This window comes from Peromyscus maniculatus, chromosome 8 (assembly GCF_049852395.1).
Source record: "Peromyscus maniculatus bairdii isolate BWxNUB_F1_BW_parent chromosome 8, HU_Pman_BW_mat_3.1, whole genome shotgun sequence".
NCBI classification, from domain to species: domain Eukaryota; kingdom Metazoa; phylum Chordata; class Mammalia; order Rodentia; family Cricetidae; genus Peromyscus; species Peromyscus maniculatus.
In genome coordinates this window covers 41289504-41309910 of record NC_134859.1, presented here as the reverse complement: position 1 = coordinate 41309910, position 20407 = coordinate 41289504, and the positions used below count along the sequence as shown (strand labels likewise).

Sequence of the window (20407 nt, the reverse complement as noted above, 5' to 3'; positions counted from 1 at the left end):
GGACTGTCTTGGACTCTTTTGCCTGTGTGTGGGACCCTTTTCCTCTTACTGGGTTGCCTCATCCAGGTTTGATGTGGTGGTATACGCCTGGGCTTATTGTAGTTTGTTTTGCTGTTTGTTTGATGTCCCTGGGAGGCCTGCTCTTCTCTGAGCATAGTAGGCAGGGGTGGGGTGGGCTAATAAAACAACAACAACAACAACAACAACAACAACAATAACAACAGATCTTTGGGCACAAGAAATAGGCTTGCCAGTTTATTCATAGCTCCTAAATCACCACCAAACACCTGAACTACAAACAGCATAATCCGTGATCACAGCTAAGGTGATTCTTTGTAATGTCAAAGCTATCAAACCCTCAGCTTATGTGAACATTTCAAAGGGAAGGGGGAGGAATCATGAGAGCATTTTAGTCCTATTTGTGGGCAGACAAGCCTGAAAGTGCTCCTACCAGATGTTACTATATCTCTGTGTGCTACTATGGAAGACACCAACTGTAGGTGCCCTGACCAGTCCTGAAGATGGTTCCCCAGCACCAATGACCCCCTGCTTCCACTCTAGCATCCATGAAGCCTCAACTCTTGTTTTCCTTGCCTCTCTTGACTTCATAGGAACCCACAGAGCCACTGTAGGGGGTAATCATTTTTTTAAGTTTTTGTTTTCCTGATCAGAGGATGTACATATGACTCGGAACAGGTTTCTCTGTCCCTGTCTCTTGATGGATGTAGTGTCTGGGAGTTGCCAGCGTGTGAACAAGATGCCCAGGCCAAGAGAAAGGCAGAAGGGCCAGTTCTGGTTAATTCCCAGGTTTCTTAGGGTGGAGAAAAGGAACCAGGGGGGTATGCTCACATTACTGTGATGGGTATTTCTGTGACTTACAGAAACCTCTATGGGGCCATAGTTAGTTGGGTTTTGGTTACTAGACATTAATTACTTTGAAGATATTATAAAGACATAATTTTTGAGGGAGGGATCAAGATCTCCTTTTTTTTTTTTTTTTTTTTTTTTTTTTTTTCCGAGACAGGGTTTCTCTGTGTAGCTTTGGAGCCTGTCCTGAAACTCACTCTGTAGCCCAGGCTGGCCTCGAACTCACAGAGATCTGCCTGGCTCTGCCTCCTGAATGCTGGGATTAAAGGCGTGCACCACCGTTGCCTGGTGGTTTTTGTTTTTTTGAGACAAGTTTTCATGCAGCCTAGGCTGGCCTTGAACTAGGTGCCTTTGAACTCCCAAACCTCCTGCTTCCACCTCCAAAGTGGTGGGCTTATAGATATGCACTACCCTGCTGGTGTCAAGGTGATGGAGTGGAACCGAGAGTGCCAGGCACACGAGGCAGGTGTTCTACTGACTGAGCTCCTTCTCCAGCATAAAATAACTATTAGTATATAACACAGGTACACGTGGTCTGATGGATTCTAGCTGCCCATATCCCGGGTTAGTGAGCTTAGGACACATTCTTTGAACAAGAACAGTGGATGGAGTGTAGCTCATCTGGAAGGATGTCCCACACTAGGAACAGCTGTGAACCTTGAGTGTTCCATCCAGTGCTGTGTTTGTCAGAGGCACACCAGGGCACAGGGAAACAGTTTGCCCAGCATTGTCTGCTTGGCCTCTGTCTAAGTCACTGTCTTAGCATCCTTGCTTTTGTGTCTGAGTCAGATGAAATGCACACATTTTCTGTTTAATTTGTATTCCCAAGAATCATTATGATGCATATTTGACCCCTAGTGAGGTTGTTAAACTCTGTGATCAGCCCTGAGAAAGGAAAGTGTACTGAGACCAACATAGCTCCTTAGGGTGGTAGCTCATTCCTGCGTGGATCAGATGGTGACATCCAGTCACACATCCTTCCCCTCACCTCCTGTGGGGAGGAGTCTCGGAATCCAGAGGTTGTGACTCTGGTGTGAATTACTGGTTATTTCTGCTTTGTCTCTGGATTTCTCCAAAAGAGGGCACCAGACTGGCAAAGTGACAGGAGCAGTGGTAAGTATTAGCCCAAACCCAATGTATAAAGTCCATGAAAATCATGCCTACTTTCTGGTTCTCTTATGGGGTGGCTAGGTCCTGTGTTACGGGCTGTACACCTAGCAACCACGTATAAGCCTTGCAGGACACTCACTGCTGTGCTCTCCAGGTCACACATGCGGACCAGAAACACTGACCGAGTGGGGTTGCTTTATCAAGTTGAGGAGGAAGGTGGCTTGGAGGCTGCTCCTCACCATGGTGTTGGTTCCTAAGACACTCCGGTGGGTCTCTCAGAAGCCCCGAGAATGCAGTCTGTCCATCCTGGGGTCCATAGATCACAGACACTCTCGGGGGCTGCCAAAGTCATGGGAGTGAAGCCCGTCAGGAGGGGCTGTGGCAAATGCATACATAGGTCACTGCCATTCTGTTTGGGACCGCTGTTGCCAAACTGGTACAGATCAAACAAAGCTGTGCCTGACAGAGGATTCAGTTTGTGGACTATGCACATAAGACCCTGGGAAGATGTGAAAACCCTGGAAGCCAGACCACAAGGCAAGTGTCTGCTCTCACAGGAAGCGACAGCGGAGCAAGCTCACACTGTGCGCATGGCCCCGTGTTTGTACATTACACCGACGCATCCAGGGCCATCTCTTCCCACTGTTTACCCAGTGGCTGCATTTATCTCGAAGCGAGCCCTTCCCCTGCTTGGTTCCTTCTATCTTCGCCTTGTGTTTGCCAGTATTGGCTGGGTACCCAGTCTCACACCTTCTCTCCCACGTCACCCCACCCCCTCCGACTGTCTTCTTATTTAAAGAAAAACAAGATGAAAATGGTGAACCATGAGGCTTTCCAAATTATAAGGCAGACAAAGTAAGTCCTGGGGGAGGCTGGGTAGGAAGGCATTGCTTCTCCACCATTAGGAACATCGGTCCTCATTCACACTCAAATACAAATTGTAGATGGAGGTAAAGATGCCTCTAGATACATCCATGAGGGCTGAAATGTATGCACGTAGACCTCAGTAGACCCATGGAGGCCAAAGTCTAAGCCACACTCACCTCTTTGCCTGATTTTGAGATGTGGTCATCTACAAGGGAGTGACCATTGGAGAGAGAGAGTTGACAAACATTGGCCATGGAAATAGAACACAAAGCAATGCTGCCTTCCTCACTGGGTCAGTTCGAGGGAGGTGGAGTACAAACATTCTAGAATTTAGCCAAAGGAACACTACACGTCAGAACAAGATGTCAGTGAACCTGGGCATTGGCCGCAGTCCGTAGTTTTCTGCAGTCCGTGTCTTTCTCCTCTTTCCTTTATATACTTCCTCATGGCTTCAAAAGTACTTTTCCTAAAATAATTTGTATGAGCAAGTCCAATACACATGACAGTCAAAAGTGGGCCACTGGGCTTCTGTATATGTGAACCACAAGAGACAGGTTTATAGTGCCACTGAATTTAAATTCTCTGCTTTGCAAAGATCAGAACCAGAAAAAGAAGAGCCCTGCCCCATTGAGAAGAGGAAACCAGGGTGTGTCTGGATGAAGTGACTTGGCTAAGGCCACACAGGAGGGGCCATGTGCTGGATCCAGTGTTCCATTATGCAGGTTCAGAGCTCAGCTCTGTCACCAGAACAACTTTGTGAAAAGAGGGTCATTGGAGTCCTGATCTGGTGTGAGCATTCAGTTAGAGGGTGTCTCCTGCTAGGACAATGGTAGATGCTCAGGAAATATTGGTTGTACCAAATCTCTGTTCTTCCTCTGTACTTCTCATCTATGGAACATCAGTCACAATGATGCCTGCACATCTAGACAGCCTATTAACCAGGCAGCAGACAGCTGGCTGAACCATAGAAACATCGAGAATAACCCACAACATGCAACAAACAGTTGACCCAACCAGTAGTAGAAACTCAGATGCAATAAAATCTGGGAAGAATTCTCATTGTGTGTGTGTGTGTGTGTGTGTGTGTGTGTGTGTGTGTGTATGTGTGTGTGTGTATGTATGTGTGTATGTGTGTGTGTGTATGTGTGTGTGTGTGTGTGAGTGTGTATGTATGTGTGTATGTGTGTGTGTGTGTGTATGTGTGTGTGTGTGTGTGTGTGTGTGTGTGTGTGTATGTGTGTGTGTGTGCCATGTGCACATGTTTGTGGAGGAAACAGGTCAGTGTCGGTGCCATTCCTCCTCAGGAACCACCAGCCTTGCTTTCTGAGTCAGGGTCTTTGGGGGGTGTGTGGGGGGGGACAGGAGACTCACTGATCTAGGCTGGCCAGCCAGTAAGCCCAGATATTCTCCACCCCTGCCCTCCAGTCCTGGGGTTACAAGTGGATACCATCACTTCCAGCTTTTTCACACGGGTTCTGGGATCAGACTCACATCCTCATACTTAGACAACAAGCACTTTGTACACCAGCCCTAGTTCCCACCTCTTGAATATCTAATAGTTTTTCATCCCAAGAACAGTAGAGCATCAAGTAGAGGAGCTGAGAAGAGCCAACTGACCTGGGAGAAATGTCACATCCTTGCTGCATGAAGGCCCCCAGAGAGAACCACAGGCTGTTGAATATGCCAAACTCATTCGACTGGTCACTGGTGGTCTGCTCTCGTCCCTCTTCAAACTCTTCACTGTGCCATTCGTAAGGGCTGAAACGGCTGACCAGGAAGAGGACGACGCTCACTCCGATGTAGGCAAACACGATACACATCCAGATCTCATAGGCCAAAGGGTCAAGAAAGGAGAAGACACCTGGCTTGGACTTCTGTGGCTTCTTAATCATGATGGAGATTCCCAAACTCATGAACGGCTTGGAGAAGTCAATGACTTCCTCCCGGACCAGGGTGATGGTCAAGGGGGCTACTGCCACATCTGCTCTCTGAAAGGATCAAATCAAAACAGGGGGCCAGAGGTTGATATCAGTTGTCTTCATTACATAACTGCTTCCCACCTTGTTTTGGAAGACAAGGTCTCTCTCTAAACCTGGACCTCACTGATTGATTAGGTTTGCTGGCCAGTTGAGCTCCTGCTGTCCTCTGTCTGCATCTCCTCCCCAGTGCTGGGATTACAGGCATGCACTGTAGTACTAGGCTTTTTACATGGATGCTAGGAATCCAAACTCAGGCCCTCATGCTTCCTTAGCATGTGCTTTATAGATGGAGGCCTCTTTCCAGCTCTTGTTTCTATCTTTACCGTGAATATTTTTTATCTTAAAGGATGTGGAAATGGTATAGGAACTTGTTAAGTCCGACTGCTCAGACACTAAATTATTTCTGAGAAATGGACAACAGCTTGCTCCTTGACAGAGGAGCTCATTCCATTATCTGACAGCTCTACTTGCTGGAGATGCCTTCCTCATCCTGCAAGAAAGAGGTTGAAGCTTGTGTTTATCCAGGGGCTGGGCTTCCTCTTTGTGCTCTGAGAGCCCTCTGGGCCTGCTGCCCAGCCTGACTACCTTGGAAATCAGATATAACACTTACTCAGCACACTCTACTCCCAGCGCCTAGAGAGTTAGTTACTTAGGGATGCTTGAGACCCATGGGGCTCAGTGAGAATTAGCCTTAAGAGCTGGAGCACAAAGATTGACCCCAGAGGCTGCCATCTGGGTCCCTCAATTCAGTGCTTACATTGGGCTCCCTGAAAATGTGTCAGTACATCCCTCTATCTCCAAGAACACATGGCAGATGCTTTGCTTGCTTAAGCCAGTTTGCATTGGATTTCTTTTATGCACAACCAAGATTATCCTGGCTAACGAGATGCTGAGGGCAAATTGAACCTGATAAACGTTTATGGAACAATTATGTGTAAGCTCTAGGATGGAAGCTGAGGTAAACTATGGCCTCCCCATAGTCAAGGGTTATAAACTCATAGAAGAGACTATCATACTGCACACTTACATGCACACATATGCATGGGCACACTTATTGAGTCTCCAAGGTAGACGAGACACTACAGGAGAAGGGGGTGGGGTCCATCAAGCTGGGAGCCCAGGGATTGCAGCCTGCAAGAGGTGACATGTCAATGTGACATTGAAAAAAGGGAGGGCTTTGCATGTTGCTCTGGTAGGGAACGGTTATTCCAGGAGGAAGGAACCATGGGAGAAAGGGCCTGGTAGTGACAGAATTGAGCCAGATGTTAATTTTTCTTCTTTCCAGGATGATTGCTAAAAGCCACCCAAGTATGTAGTGTTGAATGTCAAATCTAGCCTGTTGGTAAGCAGGGAAGAGTGCCAGGCATGCTCATCTGTCCATGCTGGGACATACCAGACAGCTTGGGTAGAGCAAAAAGGGGCAAGGGTCACAGAAAACTGTCTGGGTGAGACAATTTGGGAGCTTGGCTCTGTGGGGCAAACACTCCCACCACTGGCCTGCAGCAAATACTCCCCATCCTTTTTAGGGAGCTGACCCTGGGGAGGTTAAGTGGCTCACAGGAGCCATGCAGCTCAGAGAAGGGGCAGAGTTAGAACTCAACGCCAGGAGTCTGCTTGCAAGTATTACTCTTTCTGCTCTAGCTAGGGACAGACAAGAAGATTCCCATGAATGAAGGCCCAAAGGCACATCCAGGAGCCACAGACTCATTTGCAGCATGTCTCCCCACCCTGTCCCCATTTCTGTCATTGAAATGCCTCTGGCTCATCTCTCAGTTCCTCTTAGCTTCACAGTCTAGAGTTTGAATGGGATGATGTCTACAGAAGTGGGTGTCCTAGTGATGGACAAAAGACAGAACTTTGAATTATGAGCACTGTTATTGACCATGTGTCCTTTGACCAAGCAGCTAAACCCTCAGAGCCTCTGTATCCTCCTTTACAAAGTGCAGAAATGATCTTATCTACCTTCCAGGGCTGAGGTGAATACGTGAAACAAGATGAGTGCAGTGTTTAGCATGACACAGGCGTCCATGAGGGAATGATGTAGTTACCACTGTGGGCAAGAACCAGGGAGAGAAGAGACACTCTTAGACTCCCAGCAGCCACTACCTTCATAGAGCAGGAGGCTTGGTGGCCTGTAAGTCAGTTTTTTGTTTTTCTCTTTTTAACCTCACTGGTGGTTTGTGGTTGATAGGTATTTCCTCAGCGTCTCTCACTTTTCTTGGGGGAATAGAGTGGGACAGATGAATCAAGATAAAGGAAAATAGTTTTATGCTCAACATGGCTTCCCTGGGAATCAGTTTTCACTGATAAGAGGGACAGGTCTAATGGATAGGACATAAGGCCTCAGGCTTAACATGAAGCGTATAGAGATGGCTCCAGGTCTCTGGAGTGTGGATGAGCCTGATACTACACTAGCTGCTGGCACTGGGGTTGTGCTCTTGGGATGGTCACATATTTCTCTGCCCAGGCCACGGGCTTTATGACAAAGAGAACTGCATTCCAGGAGGTGAAGGCAAAGATGAACGTTGGAGAAGGTGAGAAGTTCACATCAATTGCCATGGCAATGACCTTAAGAGCTCAGAGGAAGTTCCCATGGAAACCAGCCTCCAGATGCAGCAGGACCCATCCAGGTCTCTTTTCATTGATGGAGCTTCCAAAGTGAGAGGTATCAAGGGAAGAAGAAAGGGAGGTGTGGACAGCATTTCCCAACCCGGTCTCTACCCTCACAAGTCACCTTGAAAGCCACTTTTCTTCAGAATACCTTCTTCCTGTCATCGTTTTCTCATTTGGTCAGGTATGTACTTCATGGCCATCATGACTCCTCCTGCCCTGATGTGAGGCTGCGAGACTCAACAATCCTCTGAAATGATCAATTCCTCCTGACTGTCACCTGAGTACCAACCTGAGGCTCAGCATGAATTTCAGCTCAGAGATGCAGCTGGCATTTTCAGGACCTATGAGGGAAACCTCCACGGCCCCTTTCTTGCACATTTCAGGAATTGCTTTTTGTTATTTTGTTGTTTTCTATAAGACAAGGTCTCTATCTCAGGCTGGCCTCAAACTCATCAAGGAAGAGGCTGGACTTCAGACCTTCATGCACCCACCTCTGGAATGTTGGTGTTACAGATGTGTATCATCATGCCCAGGATATGTACTGTTGCACACTGAATTCTGGGCCTCATGAGCACTAGACAGGGACTCTGCCAACTGAGCCGTGGCCTCTGCCCTTCTGTTGCTCTTTGTTGTTCTACTTGAGAGCCTCCAGCATCTCCTGGTCCTGACTGAATCAACCCACACTCTTGCCTTGTCATCATCTGTGACTCCAACGTTTCTCTGCAACTCCACCCAAAGCAGTCAACCCAGTGTTTGCTTGGTCTCACCTTATTGACTTTACTACCATCCTGTAGTTTATACTTAGAAACTCCCAGGCTGCCCATCTCTCTGTCTTTATTGTAAGATGACTGTTTTCCAAGTTCCATACACTAGGAAGGGCTAGAAATCTCCACAAGCTCTTCTGTGGGCCACGTGGTTTAGACTCCTGGATCTTATGCTTTTAAACAACTCTCTACTATAGTCTCTTAAACTCTAGGGTATGTGCAAGGTCTGGGAATCTTGGCTTCCCATGACTCCCTAGACACTGGCCATCCAGTGCCTGCTCAAGACTGCTTTAATGTATTGATGCTTTTGCAGTAGTTGTCCAGGGAATTGCTTTAAGTGTGGTGTACCACACAGATGGCTTGGGCCTACCCCTACCACACAAATGAACAGAATGTGAGGCTGAGCGAGCCACAGTGGAGCAGAGACGAGGTTCTAGAATAGGAAGCCAGGACAGTGTGAGGGGAAGTCTCACCTGCTATGAGGGGGACAAAAGAGGACTTGGAGAAGTGTTCTGGAAGAAGAGTTAGAGATGGAGGACGTCAGGGGAGGCTCGAGGGAACGAAGCACGAGGGGGCAGCTGGATGATCAGAAGCCATTGAAGAGTGATTACAGCAAAGAGTGACCCCACTGTGAACTTGGGTGCAGGTGCATCTAGTCCCAGTGGGAGCCACAGATGACACTGTGTTATCTGCCCCGAGAGAGCTGATCCTGGAGCTATCTAAGCTGTCACCTGTGCTAGACCATGGTCAACTGGAGTGACAGACACTGAGCCAGGTTGAGTGAATTAGGAGCAAGAATTTGGATCCCTGTGTCTTAAGACAGTAGATGACTTTCTGTTCAGTAGCAGCACTCGTTAGTGTGGGAGTCAATTTATGCACAGAGCCATCCAGCCAGCCAGTTCTTTCCTGTCTGCTTCCTTCCCCTGTCCTTCATGATGATCCTCCCTCTCTCCCCAGGCACTTACTCCATAGACCAGCTCTCCCACCATGCCATTCCAGGCCTTCGTGTCGGGATCCCGGGCTCCATATTTGCCATCGCTGACGATCTCGAGTCGGTAGGAATAGCCCACATGCTTGGCGATCTCCGCAGCCAGCTCCACACAGTAGCCCTCATAGCGGTCATTGCCCTCAAACTGGTTGGCATTCTTTTTAAGCATCACGTAAGGATCTTCCTGGTGGAGAAATAGGACAGAGGGTGTGGCCTGTGGGTGCATCTGTGAGCGGGGAGGACTTTGATCTGGCAGAGGAGGATGCTTCCAATGTCGGTAAACACTGGGAAATCTCTCTAACCCCTTAATAAGTTTCCTGAATTTCTGTCCCCTACTCCGTTATAAGTTTCTTGGGAAAAGAAAATAAATGCTGTTAAAATAAGAATATTTTATCACAGAAATGTAACATGACTTTCCAAATTATATTCTTTTTATAATTAAATTCTTTTTATGTGTATGGGTGTTTTGCTTGCATGTACATCTGTACTACATGTGTGCCTGATGCCCAAGGAGGTCAGAAGAGGATGTTGAACCCAGGTCGTTTGCAATGTATTTTTTAAAGATACCTCTGAATAGATTATTGGATGTAGCTTATCAGAGTATGCAGGGTAAGAGCAGATCTCAGGGATGCTGAGTGAAAACTCAGAACTGCTTATCTACAAGGCATGTCTTTTCCCAGTCTCTGTGGCTTTATTATTATTATTATTATTATTATTATTATTATTATTATTGTCATGTTATGAAACAGTTTCAGTATATAGCAGAGGCTGGCCTGGAACTCTACCTTCCTCCTTTGCTCTCCGAGTGCTAGCCTGGCAAGCATGCATGCATGGCTGTGACTAGCTTCACCATCTCCATCTATGGCATAGTCTTGGCAGCTTTCACTCTGAAGTGGTGTGTGCTTGGGTGGGTCTAGCTTGAACTTCAGGTAAACCTGATCAAGGAGCATACTCACGAGGATTGTAGTGACGATGTAGGTTCTGTTCTGGACGCTTGAGTTGTCCCCTCCAGCCTGAGCATCGGTGGCTGCCGGGACAAACTTGTCATCTTCATTCCAGTAACCAATCTGTTAATGAGAACAAGGCAAAAACATGATCTGAGGAGGAATCTCGGAGCTGGGTGTGGTGGCACAGTGATCAGTGTACCAGAGTCTGGGGTGCTGTAGCCAGAAATATCACGAGGTAAGATGCACCCCAGATCTCCTCTCCGTCCCCAGTGGACCTCCTCACAGTGGTGACTAAGCCCAGAGCTTGTCCCTCTGGGAGAACAAAAGTTTAACTCTTTATTTGTCTGAACTGTATAGGACAGTGAAAGTGAGGGCTGTGGGATTTAATTCCCTGCAGTTGTTTGCACAGCCAATCCATATCTCTCCTGAATATTAACCCTCCCCCCGCACACATACGCTAAAAAGTAGTTTGATTAAACGCCACCCTTGTTTTTAGAGTCCCTGCATTTTCCCATCCAGATTTAACTTCCTGGGCAAGTTCGCTATCCTCCATTTACTGCTGGTTTTCCTGATTGTTATAATACTGAGTCATGCTCAAGGGTAAAGAAAATTAATTTCTAAATATTGGCAGGGTATTAATATTTTGCCCAAGGTCTTTCAGAAAAGTTGTTCAATCCCAATTACATGCAAGGCTCTGAGTTGGAACACTTAGTGGTATGCAACAAGGCCGAGAGAGATCCTGAGATGTCTAAGAGGGAGCGTTTTTCTTGAGAACATCACCTGAGAAGACATGGGTCACACAGACACACAGTCCAGAAATGCTGAGAGTGAGTGACAGAGGACTTCAGAGAAGGACAAGGCTGGAGTGGGATGTTGTGTGACGGAAGGGCTGTGGGAGATGATGGATGGGCTTAGCCCGAGCCTCCCAGGTCAAGGAGGAGGATAGCCCTGTTGTGCAGGCAGAAGTCTGCCAACACAGGCAAGTTCAGTGGGCAGCAGCTAGGCTTCACCTGGGAGAGCAGCGGGTGCGTGGGTATAAGTAGCAGGGGTTTTGAAGGCCAGGCCAAGCAGTGGAGACTGTTCTGAAGGCAGCAGGGAATCATGGAAGGTTTGAGACAACAGAACAATCTAGCTAACACATGCACACACATAGGTGCACAAAACAGACACACATAGATATACACATATGTGTGCACAGCACACAGCACTCACATGTGTACAGCATACACACAGACAAGTGCATACACACACAAACACACATCTAGACTGTCTATACCTTTCTCCTGCTTCTCTTTTCTTCTTCCCCTTCGATTCCTCTTCCCCCTCTCCCCTCTTCCTCTTCTCCCTCCCTCTCTCTTTCTTCCTCTCCTCCTTCATCTTCCCTCTCCTCTTCCTCCTTGCCCATTTCTTTCTCCCTTTCCCTTCTCTCTTCCTCTCCCCTCCTCCCTCTCCCCGTCTCTCTCTTTTCCCTTTCTCTTTCCTCCCTCTCTCCTCTTCCCTTCTCATCTCCATCCCCCCCTTTCTCCAGGCAGCTATATCTGTCATTCTTCTGGCTGCAGAGAGAAAGGGAAAAAGATGGAGAGCGGGCAGTTCACAGGCAGGAGGTGGAAAGTGAGCAGCCCTCTCAGTATCCATAGCTCAGCGCAGAAACTGAGGCACCGTCCACAAGGTTGGTTTGTGTGGCCCTTCACCTTGATTATTTCCCGGGACACCAGTGGGTTCTTTGTTATCTACAGCCATTCACAATAGCAGCTATACACATGCTCTTGCTTTGGCTCAGTGAGTTTTCTACCACCTCGTCTGTTCACTTCCTGAGGTGATGCAGCCGGGCAGTGCCTGCTGTTGTCCTGGGATGCTGCCCATTCGTCTATTGCCTGCAGCAGCTATTACCACCGAGGGCAGGAATCAGTTCGCTGGTGGTGAATGCTTCTTGTTCTTCTAAATGCTTTTTATGTTTTAATTCCTTTCATCCCCATTAAAATCCCATGACATTTCGCAGTTTTCACTCCTATATTAGGTGTGAGGACACTGTGATGTGGAGCGATAACTTCCCCTGGGCTGCTGGATTGCCATGGTGGTACAAGAGCCGGAAGGCTTCCCCCATTGCATGGACTATAGGTATATACTGCTGAATGTGGCTCATTTTCCCATGGGTTCTAGGGATCAAATTCATGCTTTCATAGCAAGCACTCTGTTGATTGATCCATCTCCTCAGTCCTAAACAAGCTTAATTTTTTTCCCCCTAGCTGTCTCGCGGGAAAAGAAGACATGATCTTGTCAGCGTTGGTAGAGACATCTGGATGCAAAGGATCGCGTTCACACCTTGTAGGAGCCGGGAGACTCATATGGATATTGGGCTCCACAGCTGGATGCATAGAAAGATGGCAAGGGTGTCTGAGGAGGCTTTGGAGATGAGAGCTGTGGGCTGGATTACCATATGGGACTTTGATTCTCTACTGAGGAGGTGTAGGGGCTTTGATTCTATCTGAAAGCAAATCAGAGTAAGTAGTTTGGTAAAGATTGGGGGCCACTGTTCGGGAGAGGATTAAAAAAAAATTCTGACAGGGAGAAGTCTTCTCCTGGGGCCACTTAATTTTTTTTGATCTCCTATTTTCCATCTGCCTCTAAAGATTCTTTGAACGTCAGGAACGAGTCCAGACGATAGAGCGGATATTCTTAAGTGGATGAAGTTTAAAGAGCAGGTGATCACAGAACTGTGGATTCACTTGATCTTCCTCACAGCCATCAGGTTGAATTTATAACATGGGTACCCCAGGATTGCCTTTGAAGCCACAGCTCCCAATTTCTCCAAACGAGGGTCATTATAACGTTGCTTATTGTGGCAGAGATGCCTAGCTGACCGCCAGGCAATCTCATTTGCTTTTCATAGTGTAGAGATATCAGGAAGTGGCTATCCAACCAGAAGTACAGCCCGTTTTGCATCCCATTGGGAGGAACACTTGTGTTCTGGTGCATGGAATGCCTGCCAGGAGAGTGATGTGCTTCTCTTCCAGACCGCTCTTTACCAAGTTTCCAGCAGCTTGCCCATTTTCTTTCTTCCCCACATGTTTGCTGAACATTGACAGCCAGAAAGACCCTAGTGGACAGTGATGCCTTCTCACACCCAACTCTCAGCCTGAGCCCTACGGCCAAACCTCATTGATCTCAATTCACTAATCTCAACTTGCAAAACTTCTAACCAAATTATTTTTATCCCAGCTGTAATGTATGTTTCTTTGCTTCTAATGAAGCAGAACACGTCAGCAAACAATGACAAGAACCAGACATTGACTAAACAAGAGATTCGCTTCCCCCCGCACTAAAAGAGCTAGGTTTCAGAGCTTAGTTCCCACAGCACCTAGTGTTAGGCAAGCTAGCACATCTAAAAGGTTGAAATTAATAAGCTTATTCCAACTTCATCTCAGAACATGGTGTAGGGATGTCTGATAGAAGGATAGCAAAAAGAATACCCAAGGAACAGAGCCATGCCTCCACAAAGGCAAGGCAATGAGCCAGAGAAAAAGAGCAAGCGTTGATGCCTGGGGCTCTGGAGGCTGAGGTCAAGAGATTACTGCATTTTCCTGGAGGTAAAAAGCCAGTGAAAAGTTCTAAGCAGTATGATTTGTTGTATATTTGTACACACTCCTCAGCTCTTAGGGTGGAAATGTGGTGAGGTAAGTGAGGTCAGGCTGTAAAGACCTAGTAGGATCTGTAGCAGTGAGGAAGCTGATGACCACGGCAGGGAAGCGGACACGGGCCCTGGCTTGGCCAGTGAAGATGGAGGAATGGTCGTATTGAGGTCATATCTTAGGCTAAAATTAGTTTGTATGTGAAAAATTGGATGCCAAGGGACTCAAAACTTCCAGGAGGCGTGTGGAATTGAAAGTTATGAATTCTTCTGGAATAAGACGACAATGGAGGTACCGGTAGGAATTCCAGTCACTGTGATCTTTCCTGCCTAGTTACGTGCAAGGCCAAAACTGAGTACAAACCCTGGCCAGGGATGAGGGCACTCAAATCAAGTTGACAGGGGAAGATGTCAGATGCCATCAGTAAGCACTGAAACAGCTAGCCACACAATCAATAGGCAAAGGCGGTCCGATCTCCACTGCTGGTCCCCTGACGGAGGGATCATTAGTGGAATGCCCAAAGCTCTCCTGTGGGTGGCCAGTGTGAAAATGTGTGAGTCCATCCTAATGTGACAAGATGTTTCATTCAGAGAAGGATCCCTAAGCCCACCCGGAAGTCATACGTCTAAATGGGACTTCACAGGACTTAACACCACCAGAGCCAGGGCCAAATCTGCTCTCTGAAACTTTAAGCTTGCTGGAAGGAAGCTTAGCACTCTAGCATCTCAGTGGGGTGTCCAGTTGCATGAGGATGCCTAGGGCGTGAGCAGGATACAGGTGGTGGGATTGGAGTTCCCCAGAAGCCCTGAACCAGGGAGAGAAAGCTGCTGTTACACAGGGCAGGTGAGGCCTCCGCAATGTCCCTGAAACTAGCGCAAGGTCACTCTCAAAAACTGTAGGTGTTAATTTGCTTGGAGTCTGATTGAGTAAAAGTCCTGAAGGCAGAGATTCAGAGGAATTGATTTTCTGAGAGGCAGATCCCTGTAGACAAAGAATGCTTAAGACCACATTCTAAGAAAGGATTTAGTCACTAGAAAGTGAGTTTGAAAACAGCCCGGTGATTAGAACACCAGGCGCAACCATTTGCTTGAGGGTTTGAAGGCTGCATGAGTGGTTGTGTGTGCTCCTGTGCAGTGCATACAGAACCGGTGTGAGGTCTCTGTGGCAGACAGAGGGGAATTTCAAACATGAGCCCATGGGGGTGGGCGGGATGGCCCCGCACGCAGAGGGCAGAGGCTGCTTTCCTCAAACTTGTACTGTGGAGGTGTAGACATAATGTCATCCAATCCTTTGAGGTCAACTTCTTTCCTTCCTCCACTGCTCCCCACTCATTCCCTTCCTCTCTCTCTCTCTCTCTCTCTCTCTCTCTCTCTCTCTCTCTCTCTCTCTGGTTTTTCCAAGATAGGGTTTCTCTGTGTAGCCTTGGCTGTCCTAGAACTCACTCTGTAGACCAAGCTGGTCTCGAACTCACAGAGAGATCCACCTGCCTCTGCCTCTGGAGTGCTGGGATTAAAGGCGTGCGCCACCACCCGGCTCCCTCTCTTCCTTTTAGGCCGGTCTCATTGCATAGCCCAGGCTACCCTTGAACTGACAGTGATCTTCTTGGCTCAGTCTTCCAAGTCCTGGGATTACAGGCAGACGCCCTCCCCTTCACCGGAGTTGATGTAGCTGAGGTTCAGGAAGGCCGAGTGAGTGACTTGTTTAAGGTCACATGACCAGTGCAGAGTAAAGCAGACATTTAACTGCTGGTCTGCCTGTCAGTAAAGCCCCAGTTCTTCCTCATGGAAGCTCAGTAGGCGGGGGAGGAAGCTTTGCACTCATCTCTAGCACTGAGCCTGTCTCTTTGCTACAGGAATCTGCATTTCTTAACCTTAGGCCTTCAGTGTGCTTTGGGTAAGGACTGCTCATCCATACAGGGAGCTGCTTGTTCTGGGAAGTTCTTAATGAAGCCAAGGTCTAGAGAAGACAGAGTCTTCTCTGGACAGAGTCAGGGAAAGGCTTAGAGTCACAGCAAAGGTCCTATAATCATTGGCAAGGCCACACCAAAGGTAGTTTACATATGAGGAAGGCCTCTAACTCCACTTCCACAATGAACCGTAGTCTGGTCAGGAGATGGGTGGTGTGACTGGAGAGAGAGGCTGGTAAAAATACTACCACGTGGAATTTTTCAAGGGTCATCTAAAATGCCAGAACCGAGATGAACTAAAGGTTATTCAGCCAAATCCCTTTCAGTTAAATATCCAGACCTAGCTAGGTTTAGTAACTATCAGATAGATGACACACAGGTAGATGATATCTGATTTTCATATCGACTCCTTACACTACCCCCTTTCCTCATTGCACTGTTAATGGTGGACAAGAATCTGGCTTCATGTAAACGGCTCCCACTACCTGGGGGAGAGGATGATTCCCACCAGCAGCCTCCCTAGTCTCGTGTTTGTAGCCCAGGCTGATCTTGAACTTCTTCTGTTCCCCCTGCCTCACATTTCCTAGTGTTGGGATCAAGGGCTGTGCCACCAGACCAGGCACAATCTCCATATTTTAATAGTACCAATGCCTAGATTTTAGGCATTGTATAGGTATTAAACTTGTGCACTGGCAAGTGGTAACAATAGTCACTATAGTGATTCTGAGGTCAGCCCAGGTTCATGGTTGCCGGTTTTCTTTACTGTTCCAGCCCTTTACAAACCACCGACAGCATCTGCGTTCCACTGTAAGGCAAGGGCCATAGCTTTTCTGAAAGCACTGTGGTTAGGGAATGAGGTCATGGGTCTGTTGTCCCTTCCAGGGGCATCAGGATTCTCCTGGTGTACCCTTGGACCCCAGCACTGTCCTGATTGTGTCTATTGGATCCTTTCAGCCTTGATAGCAGCTGCAGGAAAGCAGGAGCTAGGGAGTCAGGGGCCCTGAGTAAGGTGTCTCTTGAGCTATGGCTCCCTGGGACCTTGTGAAGCCTAATGGGCTTTTGTGTCTCAGTTTACCACAGACAAAGGAATATGTCTCATTTTGGCCAGTACTAGCTACACTAGATATACACATATCCTGAAAGAGGTGAGGAAGCCATCTCAGACCATCCAGATGCCAGTGTGTGCATCTGACATGTTCCACAGCTACTGAACACACCGCTGAGATAACCTAGGCATGATGTGTTCCCATTTCAGAGATGTGGAAGTTGAGAGTTAGGATAATTAAGTACTTTAGGAGAAGAAAATATCTTCTCTAGAAGCAGGAATTGGAAGAATCAAGCTGACAAAACCAGACTCTTGTGGTGGGCAGGCTAACACCATCTCCCCTGAAAGATGTCCCTATTGCAGACACCGAGTTTGACCGTGTTCTAGTAAAAGGGGCCCCAGTTGAGATAGAGAGAGGAGCTTGGATCATCTGGGTGGGGCCCACCTAGCTAACGAGCTCTTTAAAGTAGAGCCTTCCCGAACTGTGCCAGTGGAACAAAGTCAGAGAGATGTGGTATTTCTGAGCCTGTGCTTAGAGACGGTACTCCAGGCATTGGAAAGTGGGAAACCTCTAGAATAAAGGCGGCAAATGAAAGGAAGCCGCCAGACAGGAACGTGGTCCTGCCAGCACTTTGACTCTTTAACCCATCCATGTGTGCCACCACAAGGTGAAATACTTGTGTGGTCTGAAGTCATGGTTTGTAACAATCTATTATGGCAACTGTAGGCAGATCCCACAGCCCTGACGAGCTGAGCCAGGCTAGAGAGTAGAGGTGGGTCCTACAGTGGAGTAGGGTGTCTGGGCTTCAGGGAGCCAAGAATGCTGTGTCCTCAGCGCTATCTAGAATCTTCTGCAATGGCAGCAGTGTTCTGTGTCTGCACTGTCCGATGTGATACCCAGGAGCCACATGTGGCTGTGCAGCATCTGGTAATTTGTAGATTTTAATTCATCGAAAATTAGATTTCAGTGACCTTTGTGGCCAGGGTGAGGATATGTAACCTAACCTTGGAGACACAGAGGGCGCTGTGTCTGAGATACTGTGCCAGCTTTCCAGGTACCCGGGCTAGCATTTAGAACTTTCAAACAGCAAGGAGCCCAGGAGGTCAGCATTATCATAGTGAGCTCTGTCAACCTAGGCTCAGAGATCTGCCCAGATCCCAGATGAATAAGTGGAGAAGTTGCACTTTGGTTCCAGGATCCTGAAAACCCAGAGCCTTCCACCAGCTTCCAAATTCTCAACATAAGGAAGCAGCCACGATGAAGGCTGAGGGCAGGGGAGACAGAGGCTGCCAAGCAACAGAAGGAAGCAGCCAGGAAATTTGTCTCCAAGGAATACCCTTTGCTCTACATGCTGAAGGAGGTATCGACCCAGCGAAAGACAGCGTCAGGGTGAAGAGCCCATCCTCCCTAGGTCTGTGAAGATTCCAGGGCAGAAAGGAGCATGTGGATTCAAAGAACTGAAAGAAACCAGATTGTCTGGAGTGGTATGAAGGACATCAAAGGTCAAAGGTGGAGAAATTGACAGTGACCAAATCACACTGGGTCTTAGAGTTTAAGACCAAAGGATCTGCATTTCATCTTCAAAGGTCTGATATGAATATTAATGTTATATAAGAACATGCACAAATGTGTTTTTCATTTCGACTTTTGTGGAGAAGGGAGCATGGCTGTGAATAGGTGTGGTCAATCAGAAGAGGGTTAACCTCGCCATTAAACATTCTAGAAGTCTTCAGAATCCCCAGTAACATCACTGCTACTATATACACATATATTACTTTATGTCTTCAAGTTCTTAAAAAAAAATGAGGCTAAATCTCATTCTATGTCCTTGGCTAGTCTCAGACCTGCAATAATCCTCAAGCCTCAGGCACTCAAACATTGGGGTGACAGGTAAAGGTGAGTATGCCAGGCTCTTCCTATTTTCAGAGTGTTTTGTTGTTTGTTTGTTTCATGGCTCTCATACACTGCCAGAAAAAAATCTGGGAGTTGCATCTCTAGTTTACAGAGAGGGAATCAATTCTCTCCAAATCCCAAGTGACAAGTGGCAGAGTAGAGACCAGAGGCGTCTAGAAAACACATGGCCTGAGCCTCTTCAAAGGTGTAGACAAGGCAGGTGTCCAGGACCCTCACTTCTGGTCCGAGCCTCCACTCAGTCCAGTCAGCCGAGGTGGCCCTTACCTTGCGGATCCCATCATGCTTCATTTCAATCACGTGGAGGGTATAGTTGGTCCGGCGTCCTTTCTCGTTAAACTGCACGTTTCCGGTCAAACCCTCGAATCGTACCTGAAAACAGAGGCAAACTCAGCATTTTCATTTCCTGTTTGTCCCTGTGTTTGTTGGAGTGTGTGTGTGTGTGTGTGTGTGTGTGTGTGTGTGTGTGTGTGTGTGTGTGTTAGTTTTTGGTTTTCTGAAATGGTGTCTTAAATGGTGTCAATACGGCTTTGAACTCAATAAGAACTTGACAAAGATGACTTTGAACTCCTAACCCTGTTGCCTCTACTTCCTAAGTGGTGGGATAACAGGCATGTGCCACTGAGGCAGGCAAGCACACAGAAGAGCTTACTAGCTTGGGAGTCTGCTTGACTGGGCCGTGCACACGTCCTCTCTGAACAGTGTACCTAGCAACCTGTTGGCGACTCAGGACCCCTGTCTGCATGGAGCTCACATTCATCTGGTTTAAGCCATGGAAACAACTAATCCCCTTAGCAACCTCTTCAAAATACCCTGTTTCTATTCAAATGTGCCTTGGAACACATCCTGAAACCATTGAAGATGGACCAATCTGGTCTAGACTGGTTTGGGGGGTACATGTGCTGTAAAGTAAGCTGCTTCTTTGAGTGAACTTTTAAGGGGAATCTCCTATTTACAGACTTATGCCTATGCGATATTGTGTGTGTATGTGTGTGTGTGTGTGTGTGTGTTTGTATGTGTGTGTATGGCTGAGAACAGATGCATTATGGGGAGGGACATGCACAGTGAACAAAGACCTATTAATTCAAGTCTGTCCACCAAAAAATAGAGAACCACCAAAATTACACCCCTAGTAACTTAACTCTGCCTTCCTTGGAACCCTATAAAAGGAAGGCTGAAAGATAAACAGGGCCTTAGGTACCCTCACTCACATGGCACACTGACAATTCTGACAGCGTACCTCTTTCTGATCTATGCTAACACTCTGCACTGAGTAAAGTGTTCTTGCTGCTTTACAGCCTCTGTGAGCCTTGGTTTCCTTCTGAAATAACACTCGAGAGCCTGGAAACACCCAGCCCAGATACCAGCCATTATGTCCATCATTTGTTTGTTTTCCTGCTGGAGCAAAACTTCAGATCTCAAGAATGTTACATATGTTGAAGTTCGGAGCAGCCTGCAGGCTGAAACTCCCACCCTTTGTCGTGGCTGGCATCAGTGAGGAGAGGACGTCCTCACTTAACAGGGATCAGTCTCTCTTATGGCTTCAGGCAAGCATTAACAGAAGGCAGAGGGCATGCTCATGGGGCATCTTCTCATTATCCTTAGCCAAACACTCCCTCCACACTCTGCATGCTCAGAGGAGCAACTGAAGATGGAGAAGCCGAGGTACAGAGGTGCCACCGCTGGTGAGTCAGGTGGAGAATCCACACTGGAAGCCAGCCTTAGGACTGATGCCTTGGATATGGTTGGTAAAGGTGCCTTAATTCCTTTGTGAGTCCAG

At 47.5% G+C, this 20407-nt stretch overlaps 1 protein-coding gene across 3 annotated transcripts in view; it reads right to left on the bottom strand.

The window, feature by feature from the left end:
* Positions 1-20407, bottom strand: part of Gria1 (glutamate ionotropic receptor AMPA type subunit 1) — a 337003-nt gene that overhangs the window by 94284 nt on the left and 222312 nt on the right. For all 3 annotated transcript variants that reach the window (XM_006984888.4, XM_006984887.4, XM_076542378.1), the window contains exons 8-11: positions 18895-18999; positions 10145-10255; positions 9166-9372; positions 4462-4832 (exon numbers count right to left, since the gene is read on the bottom strand). In XM_006984888.4, the coding sequence (XP_006984950.1) occupies positions 4462-4832; positions 9166-9372; positions 10145-10255; positions 18895-18999 (794 nt within the window). The remainder of the gene's footprint in view (positions 1-4461; positions 4833-9165; positions 9373-10144; positions 10256-18894; positions 19000-20407) is intronic.